Source organism: Castor canadensis, chromosome 12 (assembly GCF_047511655.1).
Source record: "Castor canadensis chromosome 12, mCasCan1.hap1v2, whole genome shotgun sequence".
Taxonomy (NCBI): Eukaryota; Metazoa; Chordata; class Mammalia; order Rodentia; family Castoridae; genus Castor; species Castor canadensis.
In genome coordinates this window covers 39,268,186-39,291,498 of record NC_133397.1, presented here as the reverse complement: position 1 = coordinate 39,291,498, position 23,313 = coordinate 39,268,186, and the positions used below count along the sequence as shown (strand labels likewise).

The 23,313-nt window shown below is 43.6% G+C and overlaps 2 protein-coding genes across 2 annotated transcripts in view; one reads left to right on the top strand and one right to left on the bottom strand.

Moving 5' to 3' along the window:
* Prkce (protein kinase C epsilon) overlaps nt 1-2,990 on the bottom strand; it is a 491,234-nt gene extending 488,244 nt beyond the window's left edge. Inside the window, exon 1 of the mRNA XM_074049619.1 lies at nt 2,142-2,990. Coding sequence (XP_073905720.1) covers nt 2,142-2,489 — 348 coding nt within the window. The 5' untranslated portion in view covers nt 2,490-2,990. The remainder of the gene's footprint in view (nt 1-2,141) is intronic.
* A 122-nt stretch (nt 2,991-3,112) lies between these two features.
* The window catches only part of Srbd1 (S1 RNA binding domain 1), a 227,160-nt gene continuing 206,959 nt past the window's right edge, over nt 3,113-23,313 (top strand). Inside the window, exon 1 of the mRNA XM_074049618.1 lies at nt 3,113-3,240. The gene's annotated coding sequence lies outside the window, so the exon portion shown is untranslated. The remainder of the gene's footprint in view (nt 3,241-23,313) is intronic.

The following is a 23,313-nucleotide window of genomic DNA, read 5'->3' as shown; positions in this document are numbered from 1 at the left end:
CTGCCATACCTAAGTCATACTTGCTATAAAACAAAAGAGATAATGATTTTGAAAGCCCTTTAAGCTATCACACACACAATAAAAATGTCAGGGCCACAGCACATGAATCTGCAGGGAGAGTAAACAGACTGGGAGGCCAGATGCTCGGTCCCCACCAGGCAAACAGTAGGCAACAGGAGGTGAGGGCCCATCTCCCAGCCCATCTTTGCTTGCCATGTGACCTTGGGTACCCACTTAGCCTCTCTGGAGCTCAATGTCCTTGTCTGTAAAACTAGCAACAATCTGGTCTAGGGCCAAATCCAACATGAATGTGAGAATCTTAGAGAATGGCAACCATGGAAGGAGTTCCCACTGCTCACCTGATGCATCCTGAGTTTGCTGTACACCTCAGTTCAGTGGCACCAGAGGCACTGGTCCCTCCAACTGACACCTGTTTTGTGAGTAAACACAGACCTCCCATTCATTCATCTTCCCTGCTGTCTGCCTACTTTCTACCCTGCAGAAAGGCCCCATCTCCTTCCTATCACAGTTAAGGTTTTCTTTCCCTTCCTGTTGAAAACAACTTTTTTTTTTTTTGGTAGTAGTGGAATTGAACTCAGGGCCTCATGCTTACTAGGCAGGTACTCTACCACTTGAGCCACTCCACTAGTCCCCAAAACAACAACTTTGAAACCACAGGTGTTCAGTGCTCAAGTCTGATTCTGAAGTTAGTTATCCCTTCAGTCTCCCAGGGACATGAGTGACTGGGAGGCCATATGTAGATAGGGAACAGGGAACAAGTGGGAACTGGTGTGGAGGTGGAGCAGAGGGGAAAGACATCTGTGAAATGCAGTTGAATGGCACTGAGTTCTTTAAGATTCCATAAAGATTTGTCAGCTCTCCAAAGTGGAAGCCACAGACCTCCTAGGGTTGTACTGGTGTGGCTTATTGGAGCTTCTCTGTAAGCCTGTAACCATGGTTGCAGGCAGGCTACATCATAGCCATGAACATAAAAAAAGCATGCTTTTTTTCTATTTCCCCTAAAACTCCATGTCCTTGAAAAATATATGTAGGTGTTATACCAAGGAAGTTCATAGGCAACCTTGACCCCTTCACGAAGTTATCAGTTTTTGGTAGAAAGTGATTCCTCTACAACTCTTTGTGAGGAAGCTCAGCTATCTCTTTCTGTGTAGACCAAAGAATGTGAAAATATATTCATCCAGAGCAACACTTCCTCTGGATAGAAACATGTAATAAGTCTGAAAATACAGATATTCATTTCCTAATTTAGCACCTTCCCTCCAAGAAGAGCTTAAAAAAGTCGTAAGCCCAGCTTGCTTCTTTCTTCTTGTCCAAGTGCCAAATTTGAATGTATTTGGTTTATAAAACATTGACAAGGCCTTATTTCCAAGTCCCCAATATCTGACAATGTAATCAATTAACAATTAACTCAACCTCAGAGTTAGAAATAGCATTTCATTCCACTGTATCTTGACAATCAAAACAAGGAAACAATATAACCTTCAGATTCAAAGCACTGACTTCCAATTACAAGCTGTACCATTTTAAAAATACATTCTGAATGGATGGGCAAAGAATTGGACAAAACAAGCTAGACTGATGTTTCTGAGACCCTAGAGGGGACATCCTGGAGAAGAACACGTTTTTCTCTTCGTATGACAGAAGATGTGATAACCACCATGAAGCGGAATAGAAAAAGCAAGCTTCCTCTTAGGAAAAATAAAGCAACTCTTCACTTGGCTACGCAGGACAAAGCCAGGACGTGCAAGAAACCATCAGTCTGAGCTCCACGTGCCACTCCAAGGACAGAGGGACCCACCCCCCACACAATCACTCACAGCCAGCCCACCAGGCGCCAGCGGAAGATACCAGGTCCTCAGTCAACCTCCGCACCAGCGAGAGCTCCCTGTACTACCCGATGTCAGGAGGGCACGGAAAGGGCAGAGGCCATACCCTCTTTCTTATCTTTCTTGCCTCAATGTCTATTTCTCCCCAACTACGAAGTGAAATGTACCTGCCTAAGGAAACTGAGATACACACCCACACACACAGTCCCCAATCCCCACGACCAATGAGAGGGCAGCGAGTCTTTCCCCGAGACCCCATGGCCGAGTTCCCGGACGCAGAGGGGCTGAACTCACCCAGTCCTCGAAGTGGCGGCTCCCGTTCTGCAGCAGCTCCTCGAACTGGATGGTGCAGTTGGCCACGAAGTCGTCGTAGCCGATGGGAGCGTCGTGAAAGACAGCCAGCTCGATCTTGCGCCCATTGCACACATCAGTGACGAACTCGTCGTGCCAGGCCGGGCTGTTGGTCTTCTGCTTGGTGGCCGTTTGACCGATGCGGGAGTCGTCCACGTTGAGAGCGATGTAAGGGTCGAGAAGGAAAGTCTGCGGCCGGGGTCCCACCGCATGGCGCAGCGACCAGGCTGTGGGCTTCAAGCTTACGGCCTCGCAGATTTTGATCTTAAGAAGGCCATTGAACACTACCATGGTCGGGGCGGGGAGCGGGGGTCGGGGTCACTCCGTCCGCCCCGAGGGCAGGAATAAAGAACCGACAGTGGGCGCTCGGAACTGTGAGGACTCCTAGGTCCCCTCTTGCGCTGCTCTGCGACTCACTCCCTACACCTTGTGGCGTTGCGCCCTGGCGCCGGCGATTCTCAACGAGTGCATGTATTTCCTCGCCGGGCTCCTAACGGAAAACAGGGAGGGGGGGAGAGCTGGGAGACGTCCGTGTTTGGAGCAAGCCTCTCCCCCCCTACCACCAGCGGCACCTCCACAAGAGGAGACGAGCTGTCGGCTCTGCTGCAAGCCGCGGGAGCTGCCTCGCCACCTCGCTGGCTCTCCGGGTCCGGGTGCAGGGAAGCGGCGCCGCGCCCGGCGCTTACCTACCTTTCCGAAACATAATCCCCGGGAAATTTCGACTCCGGGAGGGGGAGGGGGCTGTGGGACGGGGCGGGGACGAGAACCGGGGGCGCAGATTTCAACCCGGATCCTCTTCGCCCACCCAGCGCCTGCCTCTGACCGCCCGGGGCGGGGGATAGAGCGAGGGATGTGCAGTCTATCCGGAGGGATGCATCTTCCAGAGGAAATGGTCCTCTTCGGAGCCAAATTTTTAAAAATCCACAAGCCACACAGCCAAGCCCGGCCGCCGCCTCCTGGGCGAAGCAGCGCCGCGCCGTAGCCGGCGATCGCGGGGCGCCAAGAGCCGGGAATCTCACATCCGCGCGGGCTCCGGAGTCAGGTTGGCCCGCCGATCCGGCTCGGGGCGCAGGCCGGCACCGGGCGGTGCGCAGCGCGGCGGCGGGGCCGGGACTGCGACTCGGCGCGGCCCCACCTCCTGGGCGCCGGCGCCCGCCCGCCGCGCTCTCCGCGTCCCGGCTCTCGGCTGCCGCTGGCTCTCCGCCCTCCAGCCCGCTCTCCCCGCGATCTCCTCTCCCTCCGTCGGTGTGCGAGCGAGTCTCCCTCCCTCTAATGCAGGAAATGCGCAAAAGACGTCAGTGTGTGTGTGTGTGTGTGTGTGTATGTGTGTGTGTGTGTGTGTGTGTATGTGTGTGTGTGTGTGTGTGTGTGTGTGCACGCGCGCGCGCGCACGCCAGTGTTTGGGGAAATAGAAAGTTTTGCCGGTTGGGGGAGCAATACAAGAAAAGTGAGCCGAGGAGAAAACAGCAGAGTCGGACAGTCTGCCCGGGTCGCAGCTGCGGGCAGGGCAGCCGGGCGGTGACATCGAGGGGGACCCCGGGAGAAAGTTGGAGCACGAGTGCGAGTGCGACGGGCTGTGGATTGGTGGGCTTGGGTCTCCACCGGGAGACCATCGAGCGCGCATCTGTCGCGGACTCTGCGGGCCAACGCTATCTTTAGAGCCGTGGGGAGAGCAGTCGCGGGGATCGAGTTGCCCCAGAGACTCAGGACCCTCCCCCAGGCCCATCCTATTGGGACCGTGGTGGGGAAGGGCAGCCTGCCGAGAGCTAGCGTGACTGTCACTCTGTCCGGGGATGCTCTGCTCGGGGCGGTGGGGAAGGGCGCACGGGGAGGGTCCAGGAAGGCTGGATCTGAGTTTTAAAACATGATTGTCCTGTCTTCCCTTTCTGGGGGTGGGGAGGGAAGGGGATTGGGCAGTGTCTCCTTTGGAATCAGCCTGGACTTCTCAGGCTGTGAGAACTTGTTGACAATTGAAAGCGTGGTAAGAACCCCGGCCCGGCTCGGTTGGGGAGTCTGTTTATTTTTCGCAAAGTGACTCTTCCTATTTACGCGAAACCTTGACTGTGCCTCTTTGAGGGACTTGACTCTGATCCGCGCGCTGACAGCCGGCGTCCGGGCAGCGGGATAGTGGGGCGCGCCCTTCGGGGGGCCATAGCAGTGTCCATGCTAGTTTCCTCCATAACCTTTAAACTCTCGTTGGAAGCCACGGCGGCTGGTCACGTGAGGCGAGCCCTGGGCTGCTGGGGAAGAATTTCCTCCGCGGGGAGCCGGGACCGAGAAGGCGGCCGGGCGAGGGACAGCCCTGCGCGCGGGGACTGGGAACCTGGGAGGGCGGAGCCCAAAGCGCGGAGGCCCGGGGCGCGGCCCAGTTGGAACTGCGAGGACTGCGCACGGAAGGGGTCAACCTGGGAGGCAGGGCTCTGTGAGAGTGGAGAGAGAAAACCTCCGCCCCAATCGCTATGCCAAGTCAAGTCGGGATGGGGGGTGGTTGTGTAGATGCCTGCAGTAGCTCGCCAGAGCTCACTAGTATTTTTCTGAGCTGTCCCCGTGGCGGGGACAGCTAGATATAGAGATGGTGCTAGAATACAATCTTGGGGGCAATTGAGACATGAGATCGTTCACATGTATAAAACCAGAACTTAAAAATGTCCTTTACATGGTCACTCCCACTAGCTAGAAGTATGATATTTTCAAATATCAGTTTGACAAAACATAAGCATTGCTGTTTAATTTTCATTTCTTTGATACGTGAAATTTTTTCCTCCTTGCTTTTCGATTCCACCATTCATTCTATCCTTATTTAACTTTTTAAATTCCCCTTCACAAGGCATGGAGTAAAAGGTAATTGTACAGAGGGCTCGATCTTTGGAAAATGCATTTGAGAAGCAGGACCAGCCCTAAAATGAGATGAGTGAGATGCTTTTCTAACAGGCAAAAACTTAAGGGTGTCAAAAACCTCATTAATCAAAATAATATTTTAATGCAAAACGTTAAAGTAGAAATTAATGTAAAATTTCAGGATGAACAGAATATCCAAAATTAGATAATTTTGAATGCTACACTGAGATACTATTTATGTTAATCAGTTTACTGACACTCATTAAATTTTATACTCAAACCGAATGTTTCACTTGCCTCACCTAGCCCTGGTCCAATTGGATAGCCTAGAAAATCAAGGATTTCATGAAGTTAGGGATCCTTGGCTAGTTAGTGTGCCAAGCTTTGGTGTCTAGCTCTGGTGGATCCTGTGATACATGCAAACAAAAATGCATGGGATTACAGGGTGCTGATGGCTCACACCTGTAAACCTAGCTACTTGGGAGGCTGAGATGGGGAGGATCACAATTGGAGGCCAGCCCAGGCAAAAAGTTCTGGAGACCCCCATCTCCAAAATAACCATAGCAAAAATGGACTGGAGGTGTGGCTCAAGTGGTAGAGCACAGCTTGCAAGTACGAAGCCCTAACAAACCCCAGCCCCACCAAAAAAAGAAATTTTTTTTAAAAAGGCATGGGTTGAAAAACCTTGACCTAAATCTCCCTCCCTTTTGGTGTATTAAACAGGAAATAAGTTTCAAATAAGAACATACAGAACTTGAACTTACTGCAAATCTTACTCCCTCCCCTCCCCCATGGGTGTCTGGCTTTAATAACTTTTTTAAAGTGTAGTATTACAGACACTTGTCAGGTCATGGAAATTATGATACAGAAACTTGTCAATGACTGTATAGTATTTTTTTGGATGTGTGTTAGATTGACTTTTTAAGATTTCTATCCTACCTTTCCTCAGTAAAAAAAATTACTCCAGCTGAGCTTAGCTTCTGTGTGACTTTTTTTTTTTTAAGGAGGAAAGATTTGTTTTGGCTCACTATTTCAGTCTGAGGCAAGGCCTCAAATCTATGGTCTTGCCATCTCAGTGGCTGTCTTAAAACAGATAACCTACAAACTGCCAACACTGTTGCCTTGCCCCCTGGTTAGGTTACAGGAGAGCAGCACTGCTCTTAAGCAACTCTTTCCCCATGTGAATAGCCAGACTACAATTCTCATGGGCGAACAATACCAGTCTCCTTTCTAGTATGAGTCTTTCTGGGGGTGGGGAGATACAAAAAGATTTTGCTAAATAAAATATCTGGTCTGTATTGGAGGAGTGTTTACATAAAAAGGGGAAATGCTGGGAGTCAGCATGTAAACACTGCTAGTTTCCTGCCCTTGTTACATTCTTATTTCTAGGTGAATTGCTTGCCTTCCCACTCTCTAACTTGGCCAAATGAAAATATGTATTCTCCATGGGTATCTACTAATTTTTTTTTTTGAGGCATTAGGGCTTGAACTCAGGACCTCACACTTGCTAGGCAGGCGCTTTTACTGCTTGCACTACTCTGTCAGCAAAATTTACATAATTAAGTTATACTATATATATTCGGCAGTACTGGGGTTTGAACTCAGTCTTCACAGGTATCATGCACATGCCAGATGTGAAGTGGTTTAGGGGAAAACTCTGAAATTTACCTGAAGGGGAGGTGGGTCTAAAATAAACCTTTTCAGATTGCATGTGAAAAGAAAAGCCCTTGTAGGAGTGCGGGGGCTTAGAATGTAAAGTTCCAATAAAAAATTACCAACTGCTTCATCCTGCTCCTGGCCTCTGTATCCAGCACTAAAGGACAAGAAGATAGTTGGTGTGTGCACTGAATAAAAGGCCCTTTGGATTCCAACAGTGACCTAATTATTTCATAATCTTTGAGAGAGGGAAGAGAAGAAGGAAAATGGTGTAAGCATTTAACATAGATGATCAAGATGGGGTTTTTCTTTTAAAATTATGGCTCGTGGGAAAAGACTAATAGAGCAGCCAGCATGTTGCAGGGCAGTGTAACCAATGTTGCAATAGTTCTAGAAACAGGAGCAGCATCCGGGCCACAGGAACTTAGAAAGGCATCACCTAGGTCTGGCGGAGTGGCTCAAGTGGTAAGAGTTCCTGCCTGGTAAGTGTGAGGCCCTGAGTTCAAACCCCAGTACCACAGAAGGAAGGAAGGAAGGAAGGAAGGAATCACCCACAAGGTCCTTTGACCTGGAGTTCTTACAGCAGCTAAAAGAAAAGGGAAGGGCATTAGAGGCAAAGGAAACAGACTGTGCAGGACAGGTAGGAAAGGCCATGGCTGTCTAGGATGCCAGGCTTGTGGCGGGTAGTAACAGGAGATGAGGTAGGATGGAGCCAATAGTTAAGATCTTGCAGGGCCTACAGATAGGTTTGAACTGCTGGGGAGCACTCCAGGGGGCAAGTTGGAGTTCATACTTTAAAAAAGCAATTTGTAGCAAATGGAGATTTTTTTCTCTTCTGTAGCTTTTCCCCAGCAGATTTGCCTCAAAACAGGGTGAAAGAGAGAAAGAGAGAGACACATCGAAGATCCAAGTCTGAAGACAATTTCCATGCTGACCAAGAATGAAACAGTCTGCGGATGTTATTTAGATGGGTGAAAGGGAGCTGGCAAGGGAAGTCAGAACCTTACACTGGCATGTTAATATTGACGGTCCCTGCTGCTTTGTTAGTTGTTGACATTTATAGAATGTTAATGGGGCTCTTCGAAGGTCTGCCTGGTCAGGGCCTGTCATCCATTCCTCATTTGCTCCCTTGAACAGAATTCATTCACCTGGGCCAGGGGATGAAACACATAGCAGCACAATGATACAAAACCATCCAGAGACCTGCCAGCCCCAACCCAGTCCAGCCTCAGCTCCCACCAAAGCCCAGCCTGCTGTTAACTTCCCCACTCCTGTTGCTGGCTTTTGTCTGGTCAGACGTGGTTTCTTAATTTGGCCCCATCACTGCTCTGAACTTTGTTGCAGTGACTCAAAGGCTAAGCTTCAATTACACCTGCAAGGAAATAGGGAGGCCAGAGGTGCCACAGAGAGACGAAAGGACTCGATGAGCTAGTGCTCTTCTTCCTCAGTTCCCTACACAGCTCTATGAGCCTCACTCTCTAGGGAACTGGCACAGAAATAACATCGCATACATCCTCTCCCTTGGCTCAGATATTGCACTATGTCTTGGGACTTTTAATACTTCTATTGATTCATCCTTTCGAAGTACCTACTATATACAAGATTCTGGGGCAGATGGTCTAGGGAGGACAAATAGACATTGGATACTCCAAGCAGGAAGATAGGTGAATCAATTCATTTACACATTTATTAGTCGAGATCGACCTTTCATTAGTCAGAATTGGCTAAGACATGTTGCTATAATAAACAATCCAAAAATCCCAAGGTCTTTAAATTACAAAGGTTTCTTCCTAGGCATGCCAGGAGAAGACTGGGAGCTCTGCTCCCAATCTCACTCCTGTGTCCAGGATGACTGAAAAGTTCCTGTTAGGAACCTAGCTACTGATAGGCCGAGAGCAAAAGGATGTCTGGAGCAAAAGGATGTGTGGAGGGTCTTACACAGGCAATGAAATAGCTCTCCCAGAACTTCCAAGTCTTTACTGCTCACTAGTTGTTACCTAGAAACAGTCACATGACTCCTCTCCCCCAACTACAAGGAGAGTAGAGGTTCTACAATCTGCCCAGGCAAGGACCTGGAGTATTTGGTCAGTATCCCTGGAGACTAATCTCCAGTAACTGGTCCAGTATGGTGAGTCAAGGTGACACCCAGCAAATGACAAATAAATGGCCCAGACAGGAAGTGGTAGTAATGGTCACAGTAAGAGTGGAACTAGTTTGATCCCCTTGACCACTGCATACAGAAGACTTCAGGTGACATGGGGAATCCTGCCAAATATCAGAACTAGCTTCTTTCCCCTCTCCTTCATATGCCCAGCCTACAGGGCCTGCAAGTCCCTGAAGCCATGTCAGAACCAACACAGCACTAGAGAGACCTCTGGACAGCAACAAGCTGGAAGACTTGTTTGTCATGCACTATAGAATTTGAGAGACCACTTCTATATTCTGTATAGTTATTTTATTACATTCCTCCATTAAATGAGGAATCTGAGACCCAGGGAAGTTCACCAACTTTCCAAAAAAGAAAATAAAAACCAAATACCAGTAATTAGAGATCTAGACCCAAATTTTCCACCCCCTGGTTAAACTGACTGCTTTTCCTACACTTTCATGCCAAACCAATACAGTATCCTTTAATGATGATAACATCAATTACATTTTAATTGCTTGGAAAGCAAAAATTTCGGTAATTTCAAGGTGTAAGAGTTGTTTTAATTTATTGGTTCTAAATTAAACTGGCCTTATCCCATTATAATATAATAATCTTATAATAATATGTAATATATTATAATGATGTAATAATTCTCAAGGGGACAATGATTTTGATAGAGTTCTTCCTTAAGTTGTTTTGGTGAGAAGAAACTTTAAAACAAGAAAGAATTTATTGTTCCTCAACTTCTATATCCGTGCACCTTCCCTCCTAACACCGCAGGATGTACTGACGTATTCCCAGCCCAGGGTTTTATGACACCTGTGCGAGTGTAAACAGTTGCTTCCAGAGGCTACTCTGTGGCCATTTTATTAATGAGCAGAGTGACTGTTCTGACTATTCAGGCTAGGTCCTACATCCATAGCATATTCTGGACACTTAGCTGATCCATTTCTACTTCTAATTTGCCTTTCAAGATCAACAAGCAGGGACTCAAGGGTAGAAACTACTGCCATTTATTACTGATACGAATCATTTAGGACTAGCAAACTGATTTACTAGTATGGTTAAATCCACAGGTTCTGTTGCAAGTACATCCTCCATAGGCCAGGCATCATTCCCCCAGCTGAAACTGCCCTCCTCCCTGACTCCCCCACCACTTCTTCCTCATTTTCCTCAGAGCTCTTACCTCTTCCTACTAGATGGGGGGATAATTATTTGGCACCTATTTAATTATCACGTCCCTGAAAGGTCCCTAAGTTCATCTTGATACTCCCAAGCACTTAGCATACTGTGTAATAATGTAATTTAAATGATTCTCCTGGGACAATAAGGATGGAATTCTTGAAGTTGTTTTGGCAACAAGAGTCCTTAAAACAAAATAACTTTACTGTTTTAATAACTTTGTGATATATAAATATTTGAAATAAGAGGAGTGTCACAAATGGTCCTCTAGCCGGTTCTCCCTAGTTTGCCCAAATGAGTGCCTTTGGAACTCTGGGTGTCCACTGGACTTCAGCCCAAGCCTGGGGTCTGGCAGGCACTGGCTGGCTGCAGGGCCCGGCTGCACGAGCCAACACCGCCCTCTGGCGGACACAGGCTCGCAGGCCCCTGGGATGGTTGCCAGAGGCAACCATCTAACACCTGCTTACCCGGGTCCATCTAACACCTGTCTGTTTCTCTGTTGGAGATGCTGGGTCCCCCAGGTCGCCACAGTACAGAGCGACGCGGAATCGAGAGGCAAAGAGAGCCTTGGGTCTAAAGAAGGGTCCAACGAGTCTGTCCCTGGGGTGGGGGCAAGCCGCAGTCCCCACTCCTCTTCCCTTGAGGAGGATTTTGGAAGTGGGACAGCTTCTAGGCCCAGAGCCAGGAGAGGAGAAAGTGACTGGGAAGGAAGAGGGGGTGCCAAGGGGCCACCGCCCCAGGAGAATTCTGGAGCCACCCTCTCGCCTATGTTAAAAAAAATACAGAGACCCTGGAGAGAAGGGAAAGGGGACAGACACAGAAAGGCCACTTGGGTTAGCATGACCAAGGGGTCAGATTATAGCATAGTAAACAGGGGATGCACTTGTCCAGCCTACTTCCAACTGAGTGACTTAGCCACCCTGTGCAAACTCCATTTCTTCTTCAGTGGAGCTAATAGTATTGTGGAGGACTGTCTGTGGACTGACATCTGTCTATTGAAGTGTCCTTCCTGCACATGGTAGAGGGTTACTAGACAAGAAGGGGATAAGTCAAGAGAAAGACCACAGGGCACGGGACCTTTGGCTTTAGCCACACAGGAGGAAGGGTATCACAATAGGGGACAAATGCAGTCAGTAAGTGCTTGTATGCTAATGCTGTGCCCAGAGTCTTGACTTTATTTATTTATTTTTAGACTAGGCTTCTCAAAGTGAGGAACTCTGTTCTTAGCACCACATCAGAGCAGCAGGCTGTCTATTTGGCAAGTAAATCCACACAGTTCAGGAAAAATAGAGAGGAAGAAGTTGTGGTCCTGGTGTTCAAGAAGCTGAAACTTGAAAGAATTCTAAATGCCCCCATCCCTCAAGAAGGAAGAAAGGTGGGCAACATTGGTCCATCCCACCAGTTGTTACCCAAGCAGATCCCTCCAGCCACCACCCAATCCAGCTTCTCAGGGACTCTGCTCTGTTGGTCACCTCACTTTTCTTTAATCTCTTCCCATCTAACAGCTTTCCCCATCAGTAAACGTACCTTAAATAAAATAATTTTTAACCCTTCTTCACCCCACATTTCTCTCCTACCACCACTCAACTCTCCCTCTTCCTCCTCAATTTTCTCGTGCTCTTTATTTTTACTCTCTCCATTTTCTTACTACCCACTCCTTCCTCTGCCTACACCACTGGGCTCACTGAAATGCCTCTAGTTTCCACCCTGCAAAACACTTTTTGTAGCCTCTTCCTTATTTATCATCCTTTCTACAACACCTGCTCTCTCCCCTGATTTCCACTGAGCTCTCCAAGTTTTCTCCCTACCTCCTTTTCGGTTTCTTTTACTCTTCTTTCCCTCTGCCCATCTCTTAAACACATCATTATTTTATAGTTATATTGTCCAATGCTAAGACAATAATGCAAAAGTTGTCTTGATGAATTGCCAAGGGACTACACATAAGGCACTGTGACTTTGAAGGAAGGAGAGGTAGCACCCCCACCCATCCCCTGGCCTCAGATGGCACAGAAAGGCCCTACGGAGAAGGAGAGGGGGGAAAATGATATGGACAAGATGGAAGAAGTCCATAGGGAGGAAAATAAAAAAAGGAACAGACATTCCAGGTGGGGGAACTTCCACTAACTGCACAGAAGAATTGAAAATAAGATTTAATACAATGACTGTTAAGTGTCTCTTTGGGGTCTAGTTAGGAAGGTGAAAAGGGGACTGACCTCATACTTCTTGGAAACTATGCCAGCTCCTTTCCCTTGCCTGGGTCATGCACGAGGTTTTCCTTCTGCCAGTAATCCCTACCCCAACCCATGGGTCTCAGGATAGACAGCATTTCTTCCAGAAGCTCTCCTCATCCCCCAGCAGCCCTAGATCCCCCAGCCCCCTGCTCCTAAATTCAGAGTCTTCATTCTGTATTTTCTTGCTTATAGCGGGCCATTTAAGCTTCAGGCCCCATAAAACCTGGGTCCACCATGGCCTTTCCCATATGGTGTGGTTTGACAATGCCGTGACACCTCCAAAACTCATGTTGGAGTTAAATCCCCATTGTGATGCATTGAAAGCGTAAGAGGGTATAAACCTAATACAACTATGGTGTTTGGAGGTGGGACTTTGAGAGGTGATTACAATTTGATAAGGCCATTAGAGTGGAACCCTCCTGACTGAATATTGGTGGTTTTATAAGAAGAGGGAGAGAGACTAGATGTCACACTGTCTTCTGCCATGTGATACCCTACACCACCTTAGGACACAGCCAGCAAGAAAGCCATGACCAGATGTAGCTCCTTGGTGTTGGATCTGAACCATGATCCCAAATAAAGCTCTTTTCTTTATAACTTACCCAGTCTTTGGTATTCTGTTATTAGTGACAGAAAACAGACTACTATACCATATGCTACTACTCTGCAAATTCTCTGGATTAAGACACTTGTCTATTTCCTGGGTATTCCTAGCATCAACGGAATATGCCAGGCTCCCAAAAACATTGTCAGGTGAAAGGATGAAAGGAAAGAAGGATCATTAACTCATGCTTAGGTGACCAGTGGTTTGTATGAAGAATCCTCAGCACTGTCCCCTGGTCAATACAATGGCTGGCATAAGTGTCTGTCCCTTTATCACAGCACAGAGTCCTTGGGAGAATCTAGCTTGATGCTCAGGTACTTTGTTCTAGGATCCTGGGCACGTTACCTGTTTGTCCATGGGCCTTGATGCACTCAAGTGTCACAGAGGTTGTAACAACACCGTGCAGAGTAACAAGAGGAATTGAATTCTGAATTATGGGTAGGGACAGTACATAGCACAAGTAGTTCTCAGGAAATGCCTCCCAATGGAACATTTCATTCTTAATCCTTTTATTACCAGCACTGACAGCAGCCCCCTTTTCCTAGTGGCTCCTGGATAATGCAGTCAGGGTGGGGGGGAGTCAGGGTTTCAAAAACATTTTCCTTGGGCCCACTAGGATAGCCCCAAGCCCAAGTCTGGATGTGCCCTCCTATACCTGCTTCCTCCTACAATAAGAGATAGGACTTCATGGGAAAAATCAAGGACCTTGAATAATAATAAAAATAAAAATACAAGAAGCAAAGAATGTGTTCACCAGCTTCCCCGTGCAATTGTGGTTGAGTTGTCTAGCAATTTAGCCCATTAAGAATTCTAATTTATCTGTCTCCCTCACAGAGCTTAAAGTCATAATTCTGTGTCTCACACAGAAGAAACTCAGACTGAAAGGAGCTATGTGCTTTAGGTGCCTTGGTGGGCAATTGGTAGCCCCAGAACTGTGGCCCAGGTCCAGGTCTTTGCTGGATGTGGCCCTCTGACCCTGTCATGCTGCTCAGTTAATTCAAGTTCTCTCCCTCACTTATTCGTGAGAGCCAGTGCGCCTGCCAATGAGAGATCTGACCCTGCCGCTACAACTTAGCATGTCATTGTGGGGTTTTCTCTAATAAGAATTGAGAAGAGGCAAATGTTTCTCTCCCTCCCCTCTGCGGTTACATGTGCCAGAGCTTGACAATTCAACAGCAGGGCATGCAGATGGAGGATGGGTGGGACAGGCATTTTATAATTTATTGCAGTACAAGCTTCAGTGTACATTTCTTAAGATGGTAAAAGTAATAGTAATATTAATAATAACAAATATGGTGGATGTGCTTTCTATGTATAAATAAAATAGAACAATGAAACCTTTTGCAATTGTTTTAGGTGGCAGAGGGTGGGGGAGATGGTGGGGCTACCTAACCAATGTACAATGTAAGGCTATTCAGAATTGTCACAATGAATCCCCTGTACAATGAATGTATGCTGATAAAAATGAAAAACAAATAATAACAACAATAGCTAACAACTATTGAGAACTATGTGCCAGGTATTAACATTTAACAACTCCTTTCATCATTAAAATCAGTCCAATGAAATAGTATTACCACATTTCTCTGATTCTAAGATGTGTGTTTTTAAAAATTATTTATTAACACTTTATAATCCATGATAAGAATTGACTGTCATGCTGCAATAGATGAGATTTTTTTAAATCACCTATCGGTATGTAAAATTAGGGTACGATTTACAAATAAAGTCACTAAGTTGGAGAAACACTAAGCAATGTTCCCGGGTCCCACAGTGAGTGGGCAGCAGAGCCTTGATTCACAGACCACCAGTGATCCAGCTCCAGAGCCCCTCACTTTTCTTCTTGTGTGTTTGTTTGTTTTGTAATTTCGAGCACCCCGTAAGCATCTCCCCTCATTGTCAGTCATAGGTCATCCTGGAGCCAAGGTCATCATGATGTACACCCTGTAAAACAGAGTATGTATAACTCATGTACAATGCTTTCATTTTAACTTGCTTCTGTAATTGTGATTCTATTCTCTTTCACAATGAAGTCGGAGTTTAGATACTCCCTAAAGAAAAACAGAGGCCAAGTTAAACCTAGCTGGATGAGTCTGGAGTGGGGGACAGACATCAGAAATAGTTCCCAAGAGAAAATCCACTCCTGTGGTTACTTTGTACTTCTTTTGTCCTTGACTAAGTTACTTTTAACTTTCACTGAGTTTCTCAACTGTAAAAGGAGACTGCATCACTTCCAAACATTATTGATAGTGCATCCTGAACATTTTAAACAACATTCCAGCACATATCCTCAATATATACACATCCACTTTTTCTCTTATTTGCAAAGAGTAAAATTTATTGTCATGCATGTGTACAGTTCTCTGGTCTTTAACATATGTATGGATTTGTGCAACCAAAACGCCAATCAGAATTCAGAACAGTTCCATCCCCATGGAAATTCCTCATGCTACCTGTTTGTAGTGGAACTCTGTCCCTGGCAACCACTGAGGGACTCTTCAAACTGATTTTGTTAATGTTTCCAGTCCTTCCTTCCTTTCCCCATCCTTCTCTTCTTCCCTTCCTTCCTTCCTTCCTCCCTCCTTCACTCCCTTTCTTCCTTCCCTCCCCCCTCTCTCTCTTCTTCTCTCCTTTCTCCTCTCCCTTCTTTTCTTTCTTTCTTTTTTTTTTTTTTTGCAGTACTGGGGTTTGAACTCAGGGCCTTGTGCTTGCTAGGCATGTGCTCTACCTAGCCACACCCCCACCCCTTTTCCACTTTAGTTGTTTTTTGCATAGGGTCTTGAATTTTTGCTCTGGGCCAGCCTCAGATCAGGTTCCTCTTACCTCCACCTCCCACATAGCTGGGATTACAGTACTGAACCACCACACCTAGCTAGATTGGTTTCTTTTATTCAGCAAAATGTCTTTGAGCTTCATTATGTTGTTGAGTGTATAAATAATTTGTAGGGATTCATTGAACAAATATCTGTAGTGTAACTAGCCACTCACTCATTGAAGGCCATTGAGGGTTTCCAGTTTGGGGTGATTATAAAGGTACAGTACACATTCATGGACAAGCTTTTGTATGAGCAAGTTTTGTTTCCCTAGAGAAATATCTAGGAGTGGGATTGCTGGGTTGGATGGTAAGTAAATGTTTATAAGAAACTGTCCAACTGTGTTCAGGGTGTCTACCATTTTGAATTCTCACCCACAGTGCATGAGAGTTCCATTGCTCTGCATCCTCACCAGTGCTTGGTATTTTCTCTTGGTGTTGTGGTAGTAAGAGGTGGGTAGTAGTGTAGTGTAGGTCATGGCGGTTTTAATTGTCATTTCACAAATGGCTAACAATTTTGAGCCTATTTTCATGTGTTTAGCTGCCATTTGTATATGTCTTGGGTGAAATGTTTATTCAAATAGTTTTCTGTTTTTAAAAATTGGGTTGTTTTCTTACTGTTGGGTTTTGAGAGTTATTTACATATTCTGGATACAAGTCCTTTGTTGGATATGTGATTTCCTAACATTTGTCTTTAAATTCTTTTAGTCTTTTGCCGAAAAGAATGTTTTCAATTTTAAGTCTAATTTATCTAGTTTTTTCTTTTACAAATTAGCTTTTGATGTCATATCTAAGGACTCTTTGCCTAAGTCAAGGTTATAATCATATGTAAATAAATATTTTATAGTTTTTGGGTTTACACTTAGATCAATGATTTATTTTAGGTTAATTTTTCTATAAACTACCCTCCGGTGTATAGGTCAAGGTTCATTGTTAGGCTTATATATGTCCAGTTGTTGCATTTGTTGAAATGACTATCCTTTCTCCATTGAATTGCTTTCATGCCATTATTAAAAATTAATTGCTTATAAATTAAATATATTAAAGTGATTAAAATGATTCATTTTGTTATGTGAATTTAGTCTCAATGAAAGATTTTGTCTAAAAAAATCAATTGGTCATCTTTTTGTAGATCAACTTCTGGACACTATTTTGTTCCATTATTTATGTGTCTGTATTTTCACCAGTTCCACACTATTTCAATTACTTAGCATTAAATTAAATTTTGCAATTGGTTAGTATTGAGTCTTCTCACTCTGATCTTCTTTTCCAAATTGAATTGGTTATTCTAGGTCCTATATATATATTCATATATATGTAGATAGATACATAGATAGATAGACAGATAGATTGAACCAGCTTATCAATATCTAAAGAAATTAAATCTTGTTGGAAGTTTGATTACTACATTTAATGTATAAAATCAGTTTGGTTCCCTTAGGATTTACAGGTAATATACAGGCTACCCAGTTAAATTGAATTTCAGGTAAACAACAAATTAATTTTTAGTACAATTATGTCCCAAATATTTCATGAGACATAATTACACTAAAATTTATTTGTCATGAATGGATGTCAAAATCTGTCAAATGGTTTTTGTGTATCAATTGATACAATATTTTTTTCTTCTTCAGTCTGTTACTACACTGTATTACATTAATTGTTTTAAAATGCTGAACCATATTTGTTGCCTCAAGATAAATTCCACTTAGTAGTATACATTATTTTTTTATATATTGCTCTATGTGATTTGCTAATATTTTGTTGAGGAATTTTTGCATCAATATTCAGTTTAGTTTTTTTCTATTCTTCTGTTTAAATGAACTTCACTATTCTCTTTTCATACATGCATATAAAGTATTCCAGTCTTATTCACTCCCCATCACCCTCTCTTTTTGCCCTCTTAATTCTCACTGGTTTCCACACCCCCAAACAATCCCCATTTTACACTCATGTCTCCCTTATGAGTGAGAACATGTAACATTTGTCTTCCTTAAATTGATCTCAATGAAAGATTTTAAGATAACAACTGGTCATATTTTTGTGGTTCAAGCTCTGGACTCTATTTTATTCCATTAGTTGTCCAATTTAAACATTTAATGCTCAAAATTTCCCTGTAGGCAGTGCTTTAGTTGTATCATGTTCATTTACTTCTAAACTATTTTCTAATTTCCCTTGATACTTTCCCTTTCATCCTTGGATTATTTGTAAGCATTACTTAGATTTCCAAGTTTGGGAAATTTTCTAGCTATCCCAAGAATTATTGTCCCCTTATATGCAATGTATAAATTTCTCTGGCTGTCTCAAGATTTCTCTGTCTTTGGTTTTCGGTGGTTTGCTTGTGATGGGCCTCAGCATGAACTTCTCTGGATTTTCCTGTTTGGAATTCACTGGATCTCTTGAATATGTAAGGTCTCTCAAATATATCTTTTACATAATTTGGAAATGTTGTAGCCATTTTTTTAACTATTTTTATTTTGAAATTTTTTAATTTGGAAATATTATTTCATCATTTGTTTCTGTTTCACCATCTTGCTCCTCTTCTGCAAATATTAAAATTAATAAATTAAGTTCTGGGTTTAAGTGGTATGGGGTGGTATGTGGTAGCCTCCTATGAAAGATATGTCTGCATCTTAATTTCTGGAGCTTTATTCTTGAATTGTAGCTGCTACTTTATTTGGAAAAAGGGTCTCAACAGATCTAATTAAGTCAAAAGATCTTGAAATGAAGAAATAGTCTTGGATTGTTGGGGAGGATTCCACATTTGATGACAAATATCCTTAAAAGAGTGAAGCAGAAAGAGATTGATGTAGACATAGGAGAAAGCAATGTGAAGACAGAGGTAGTGATTGGAGTGATGAGGCCAAGGAAGCCCAAGAATGCTGACAATAACCAGAAGTGGAAAGAGGCAAGGAAAGATTTATCCTAGTACATCTGGGGAAATGAGGCCCTAATTTTGGACTTCTAGCTTCAAGAACATGAAAGGTCTTTTCTTTTCTTTTCTTTTTTTTTTTTTTTACTTTAAAAGCCCATTTCATATAGTTTATTACAGCAGCCACAGAAAACTAATATATAGGCTTTCTGAGTTCTTAAAAGAAACAAAGACCCCCCAAAAGGGAAGCCTATGGGTCAGAAGAGGAACTCATGGACTCTGTAAGTTTGCTGATGGTCAGCCTTTCTTCAGAGTCCCAGTTCGACCCTGAGTGGACCAGTTAGCCTGTGCTTTTCCATAGTCAAAGACCAACTCCTATGTTCTCCAGTCACACGTTTTATCCTGATCCTAGGTGTAGAAGTTGCTTCTCACCTTGGGCATTAGTCTTTATGATATATGTCTTAGACTCAAGGAAGACAAATAAAACACTATGGTAATTATTCAATACAATTTTTCTCATTTCTAGGTGTTATGATAGAAGGTTCATGTGTGGAACGCTTGAAACCCAGCTGGTGGCACTATTGGAAGACAATTAAATCCTGAGGGCACTAAATAGACATTAGGAGGTGGGGTCTAGCTGGAGGAAGTAGGTCACTAAAAACGTATCTTTGGAGATATGTTTTCACCAGATCCTTTCTCTCTTGCTCTCTTGTTCTCTCTGCTTCCTGGACATCAGAGGTGAGTGCACTCTACTACACACCTTCTCCATGAAATCCGGCCTCATCACAGGCCCCAAAATAACGCGTCCAACAACCATGGACTGAAACCATGAGCCAAAATAAATCTTTCCTCCTCTTAAATTGTTTATCTCAGGCATTTTATGACAAAGATAGAAGTCTTTAAGTTTCCATAAGGAGAAGGACACATTGGTAGTTTCACTCCCCCAGGTAACTAAATAAGATAGTTAGAGATACTGACAGAACCAGGATCAGAAGTTGGGGATGATGTTTGTTGTGCAAGTATCATGAGCTGTCACCCATCTTAAGTAAAACATACATAATCTAATTCAGCTCCCATTAGGATTGCATAAGGCAAGTGGCAGTAATATTCTATTTTGTGTATGTGGAAATCAAGGCTCAGAAGGAGCAGAATGTGCCTAGGATCATAGAGCGCTAAGGGATGGGAACAGTGATGGTCTATTTGGCTTCAAAGCCCATGTTTTCTACATTAAGAATTGCTATCTCCTGTGGAAGCTAGGAAAGGCTCTACACTGAAAGCACAGGATGGATGAAGGAAGCATTGGGTTCATACTTCTGTCACTCTTTCCCCACAGTCAGCAGAAGAATGTCTTCACAGTCCTTGGAAAGGAGCAACCAGCTCTCTGATGAAATGGGTTCAGGTTGTTAAGGCAGAAATACCACTCAGGATGAAGTGAGGTAGCTTTAACATGGCTCACTGAAGGCCTAAGCTGTTCAGTGTCTCTGAGACCACTGGACACTCAAAAGGAAAAAACAGAGTATTTGTCTACCTGGGGCTTTGAGGCATGTTTCTACCCAAGTCTGGGGACCAGTGCAACTGTGACCCAAAAGTTAATTTGAAAGCGAGGCACTTTCATATTCCTTACCTATTCCACTTTCCACTTCCCTCACACCCCAGCCCACCCTCCCTGTGCTGCAGGACAGCATCCCGGAAAAGGGAAACCCACCCCACGTGAACTGCACCAACAACATCTCTTCCCCTGATCTTTCTAAGAAATTTACCAAATTTAAGCAGCAGCTAAGCTTTTAAAAGAAAAAGGAATAGAAGATTTTCAACTTCATATCTCCTCATTATTAACACCAATTAATCTCCTATACCCCCACAGTTTGGGAAATTCCTGCTTCCTTCTCAGTGCCCTCTGTCTTCTTTAGGCGATAATTGTCCTTTTCTAGGAAAAGAAAATGGTCTAAGTGTCTGATTTGCAAATCAAGCAACCACAGACTTACTCCTTCAGTTAATGAGCTTGGCTCAGAAGAGGCAGGTAGAGGGCTGTCTCTGGAAAAGTGTCATGGGAACACACCTTAAGGCTGGTCTCCTTTGCACTAGTTTGTTTGCTCTCATTAGCTTTGCAGTTTACCAGAGACTCTTCTGGTCACCCCCACCCCCAGCAGGATATGTCTCTGTGCTATTTCTCTTAGGACATGGATGGGATCCAAGTTCCAAGTCCCTGCCTGGCCAGTTACCAGCTGTACGATTTTGAGCGAATCACTTAATGGCTCTGAACTTCAGTGTCATCATCCTACAAAAGAGACCAGTCACCCCTGCCACTTACTCACAGTGCTGGTCTCAAACCAGGCGAGGCTTGTGAAAGCACACTGAAAACTTGAGAGGCCAGTGCAGATGTAAATAACATCTTTGTGAAATCCTCTTCCCACCAAGACAATAGCTGTCACTCATTGTTCAACACTCAGCATTGAGCACAGATCCTGAATGCCAATGGCTTGTAGTTTGATATAGAGAGAACATTTCTTTACATCTATTTAAGGTAATAGCTCAACTGTGATCCACTTAGAGTTGAGTAGTCCAAAACTGGATCCTAAACCACAGGGAGAAATATCCTGCAGAGACATCCTTTCTTCCCACATAGGAGCCTCAACAGCAACAATTCTACCAGGGCCACCAAGCTTCTCTTAGGTTAGGAACCTTCTGCTAATTCTTTTAAGGGTGTCCTCTTCTCACGTGGATCAGTTATGACTGTTAGAAAATGACTCTTGGGGTTGGGTCTGGTGGTGCACATTTATAATCCCTTCTACTCAGGAGACAGAGGTAAGAGGATCTTGGTTCTAAGGCCAGCCCCAGCAAAGGTAGTACAGAAGACCCTATCCCAAAAACAATCTAAAAGCAAAAGGACTGGGGGCATGGCTCAAGTGGTAGAACCCCTGCTTAGCAAGCAGGAGGCCCTAAATTCAATCCCCATTTCTCCCAGTTTGAAGATCTTTGTCCTGGAAGGCAAAATAAAGATTATTGTGTTGGTTCTTTCACCCATCTGCAGTTTATTCACTAGCTTTTCCAAAGATACTCACTATCTTTTCCTTCCTTCTTCACTTTCTGACTTAGGACATACATTTTAAACTTCTCTTTTCACTGGTCTGCCATGACTTACGAATCAGCCAGAAAAAGGAGAAAATGTCTTACTCCACATATATGGTTGAGTAAGGCAAGCATGGTGCAGAATTGTAAACAAATGTAATTACCTTCTGTGTAAAATGGGAATAAAAGAATATAGATAATATTTCCTTAATTCTAACATGCACATATCTTCATATTTTTTGTTTCTGAAATTAGAATACGTTGTATAATATATGACATTATATAATGTCATATATTGTTTAATTGGTAGGGCTTTTTTAGAAATTTCTTTTGTACTAATATACATAATGATGCATCTTACAATTGATGGCATATTAGGTTTGATAAAATATACTATTTGCCTTTATTTGCAAATGCATAGAATTATCTCTGGAAAGATTCTCAAGTAATTAGTAAAATAGATTACTTATAGGTGGGGAAATAAGGTGACTATAGCAAAAATGTGACAGAATTCCTTCTTTTTATGATAGAATTTTTATTGCGTTTCCTTTTGTATTTTTCACATTTTGAATCCTGTAACTATGCTAACAAACAAAACATTTAAGCAATAAAATCAAAATTTAAAAGTACAACTGGATGTGAGTCCCTCAGACACCACTACTTTTTGCAGTTTTGCACACAGGTTTTTCATTTGTTTGTTTCTTGTACTGGCCAGGGAGCATAGGGAAGGAAGGACTGTGCCATTTTATGCACTGATTTTCATCTTGAGTCCAGCATGGGGCCTGGTCAGAGACTCAATCCAAATGGTACCATCCCCTTTTCCCACTTGTAAATCATTAATCTTCCTCTGTTAAGATTAAGTTTAATATAACTGTTCTTCTTATTGCTTCCTTTACCTTCCTGTTGATAAATATATCTGATGCTCTGTTTTTATTACATTTTGGTTTCCAACAGAATCATTGAACAGCATCTAGGGAGATAAGAAGAGAAACATCTTAAAAAGAAAAGAACAGTTTAATTGGTGCCAATGTACTTGACAGTGATTAAGTTATTATGATAGCTCAAACATAGTATTTGTTAAATGAATCAGGCAGTGACCACAAGGAGTGACTATGAGATTTGGCACTTACACATGTCATGAAACACAAACACTGAGTCATTCCTGTTGATGATGATACTTACAAATGCAAATAGCCACTTCCCAGACTATTCTGAAGGTTACACACATAAAAAGTCATATTAAAGTAAGCAAAATCAATCCCAGATACCCTGGGTAGTAAAGAGACACTGATGTCTAGTATAGAGCTAAAATATCAGGACTACTCCAAAAAGAAGTAAAAAAGCTTAATACAAAGTAAAGGTGTATTTTCAGGGCCAGGGTTTTCAAGCTCGATTAAGATGGCTATAATGCTCTTGGGTGTAGCCATTGGTTCCTAGTGGTATTTGTGGCTCACTCTTATCAGCAGGCCAGTGCAAGGAGAAGGAAGTGAAGGATGAGGAATAAGTGAACAACTTTTGTGGATTATGTGTTAGAGTATAGATAAAATTATAGAATTTCTAGAACTAGAACATACTGAATTTTATATAAATTTACTCTTCAGTAAAACATAATTTAAGGTGCAACTAACATGAAACATTTCACGTAATAACTTCTGAAATTAAGTTTGTTCCAATCTATGGTACAGAAAATGTGGTTTTCTTA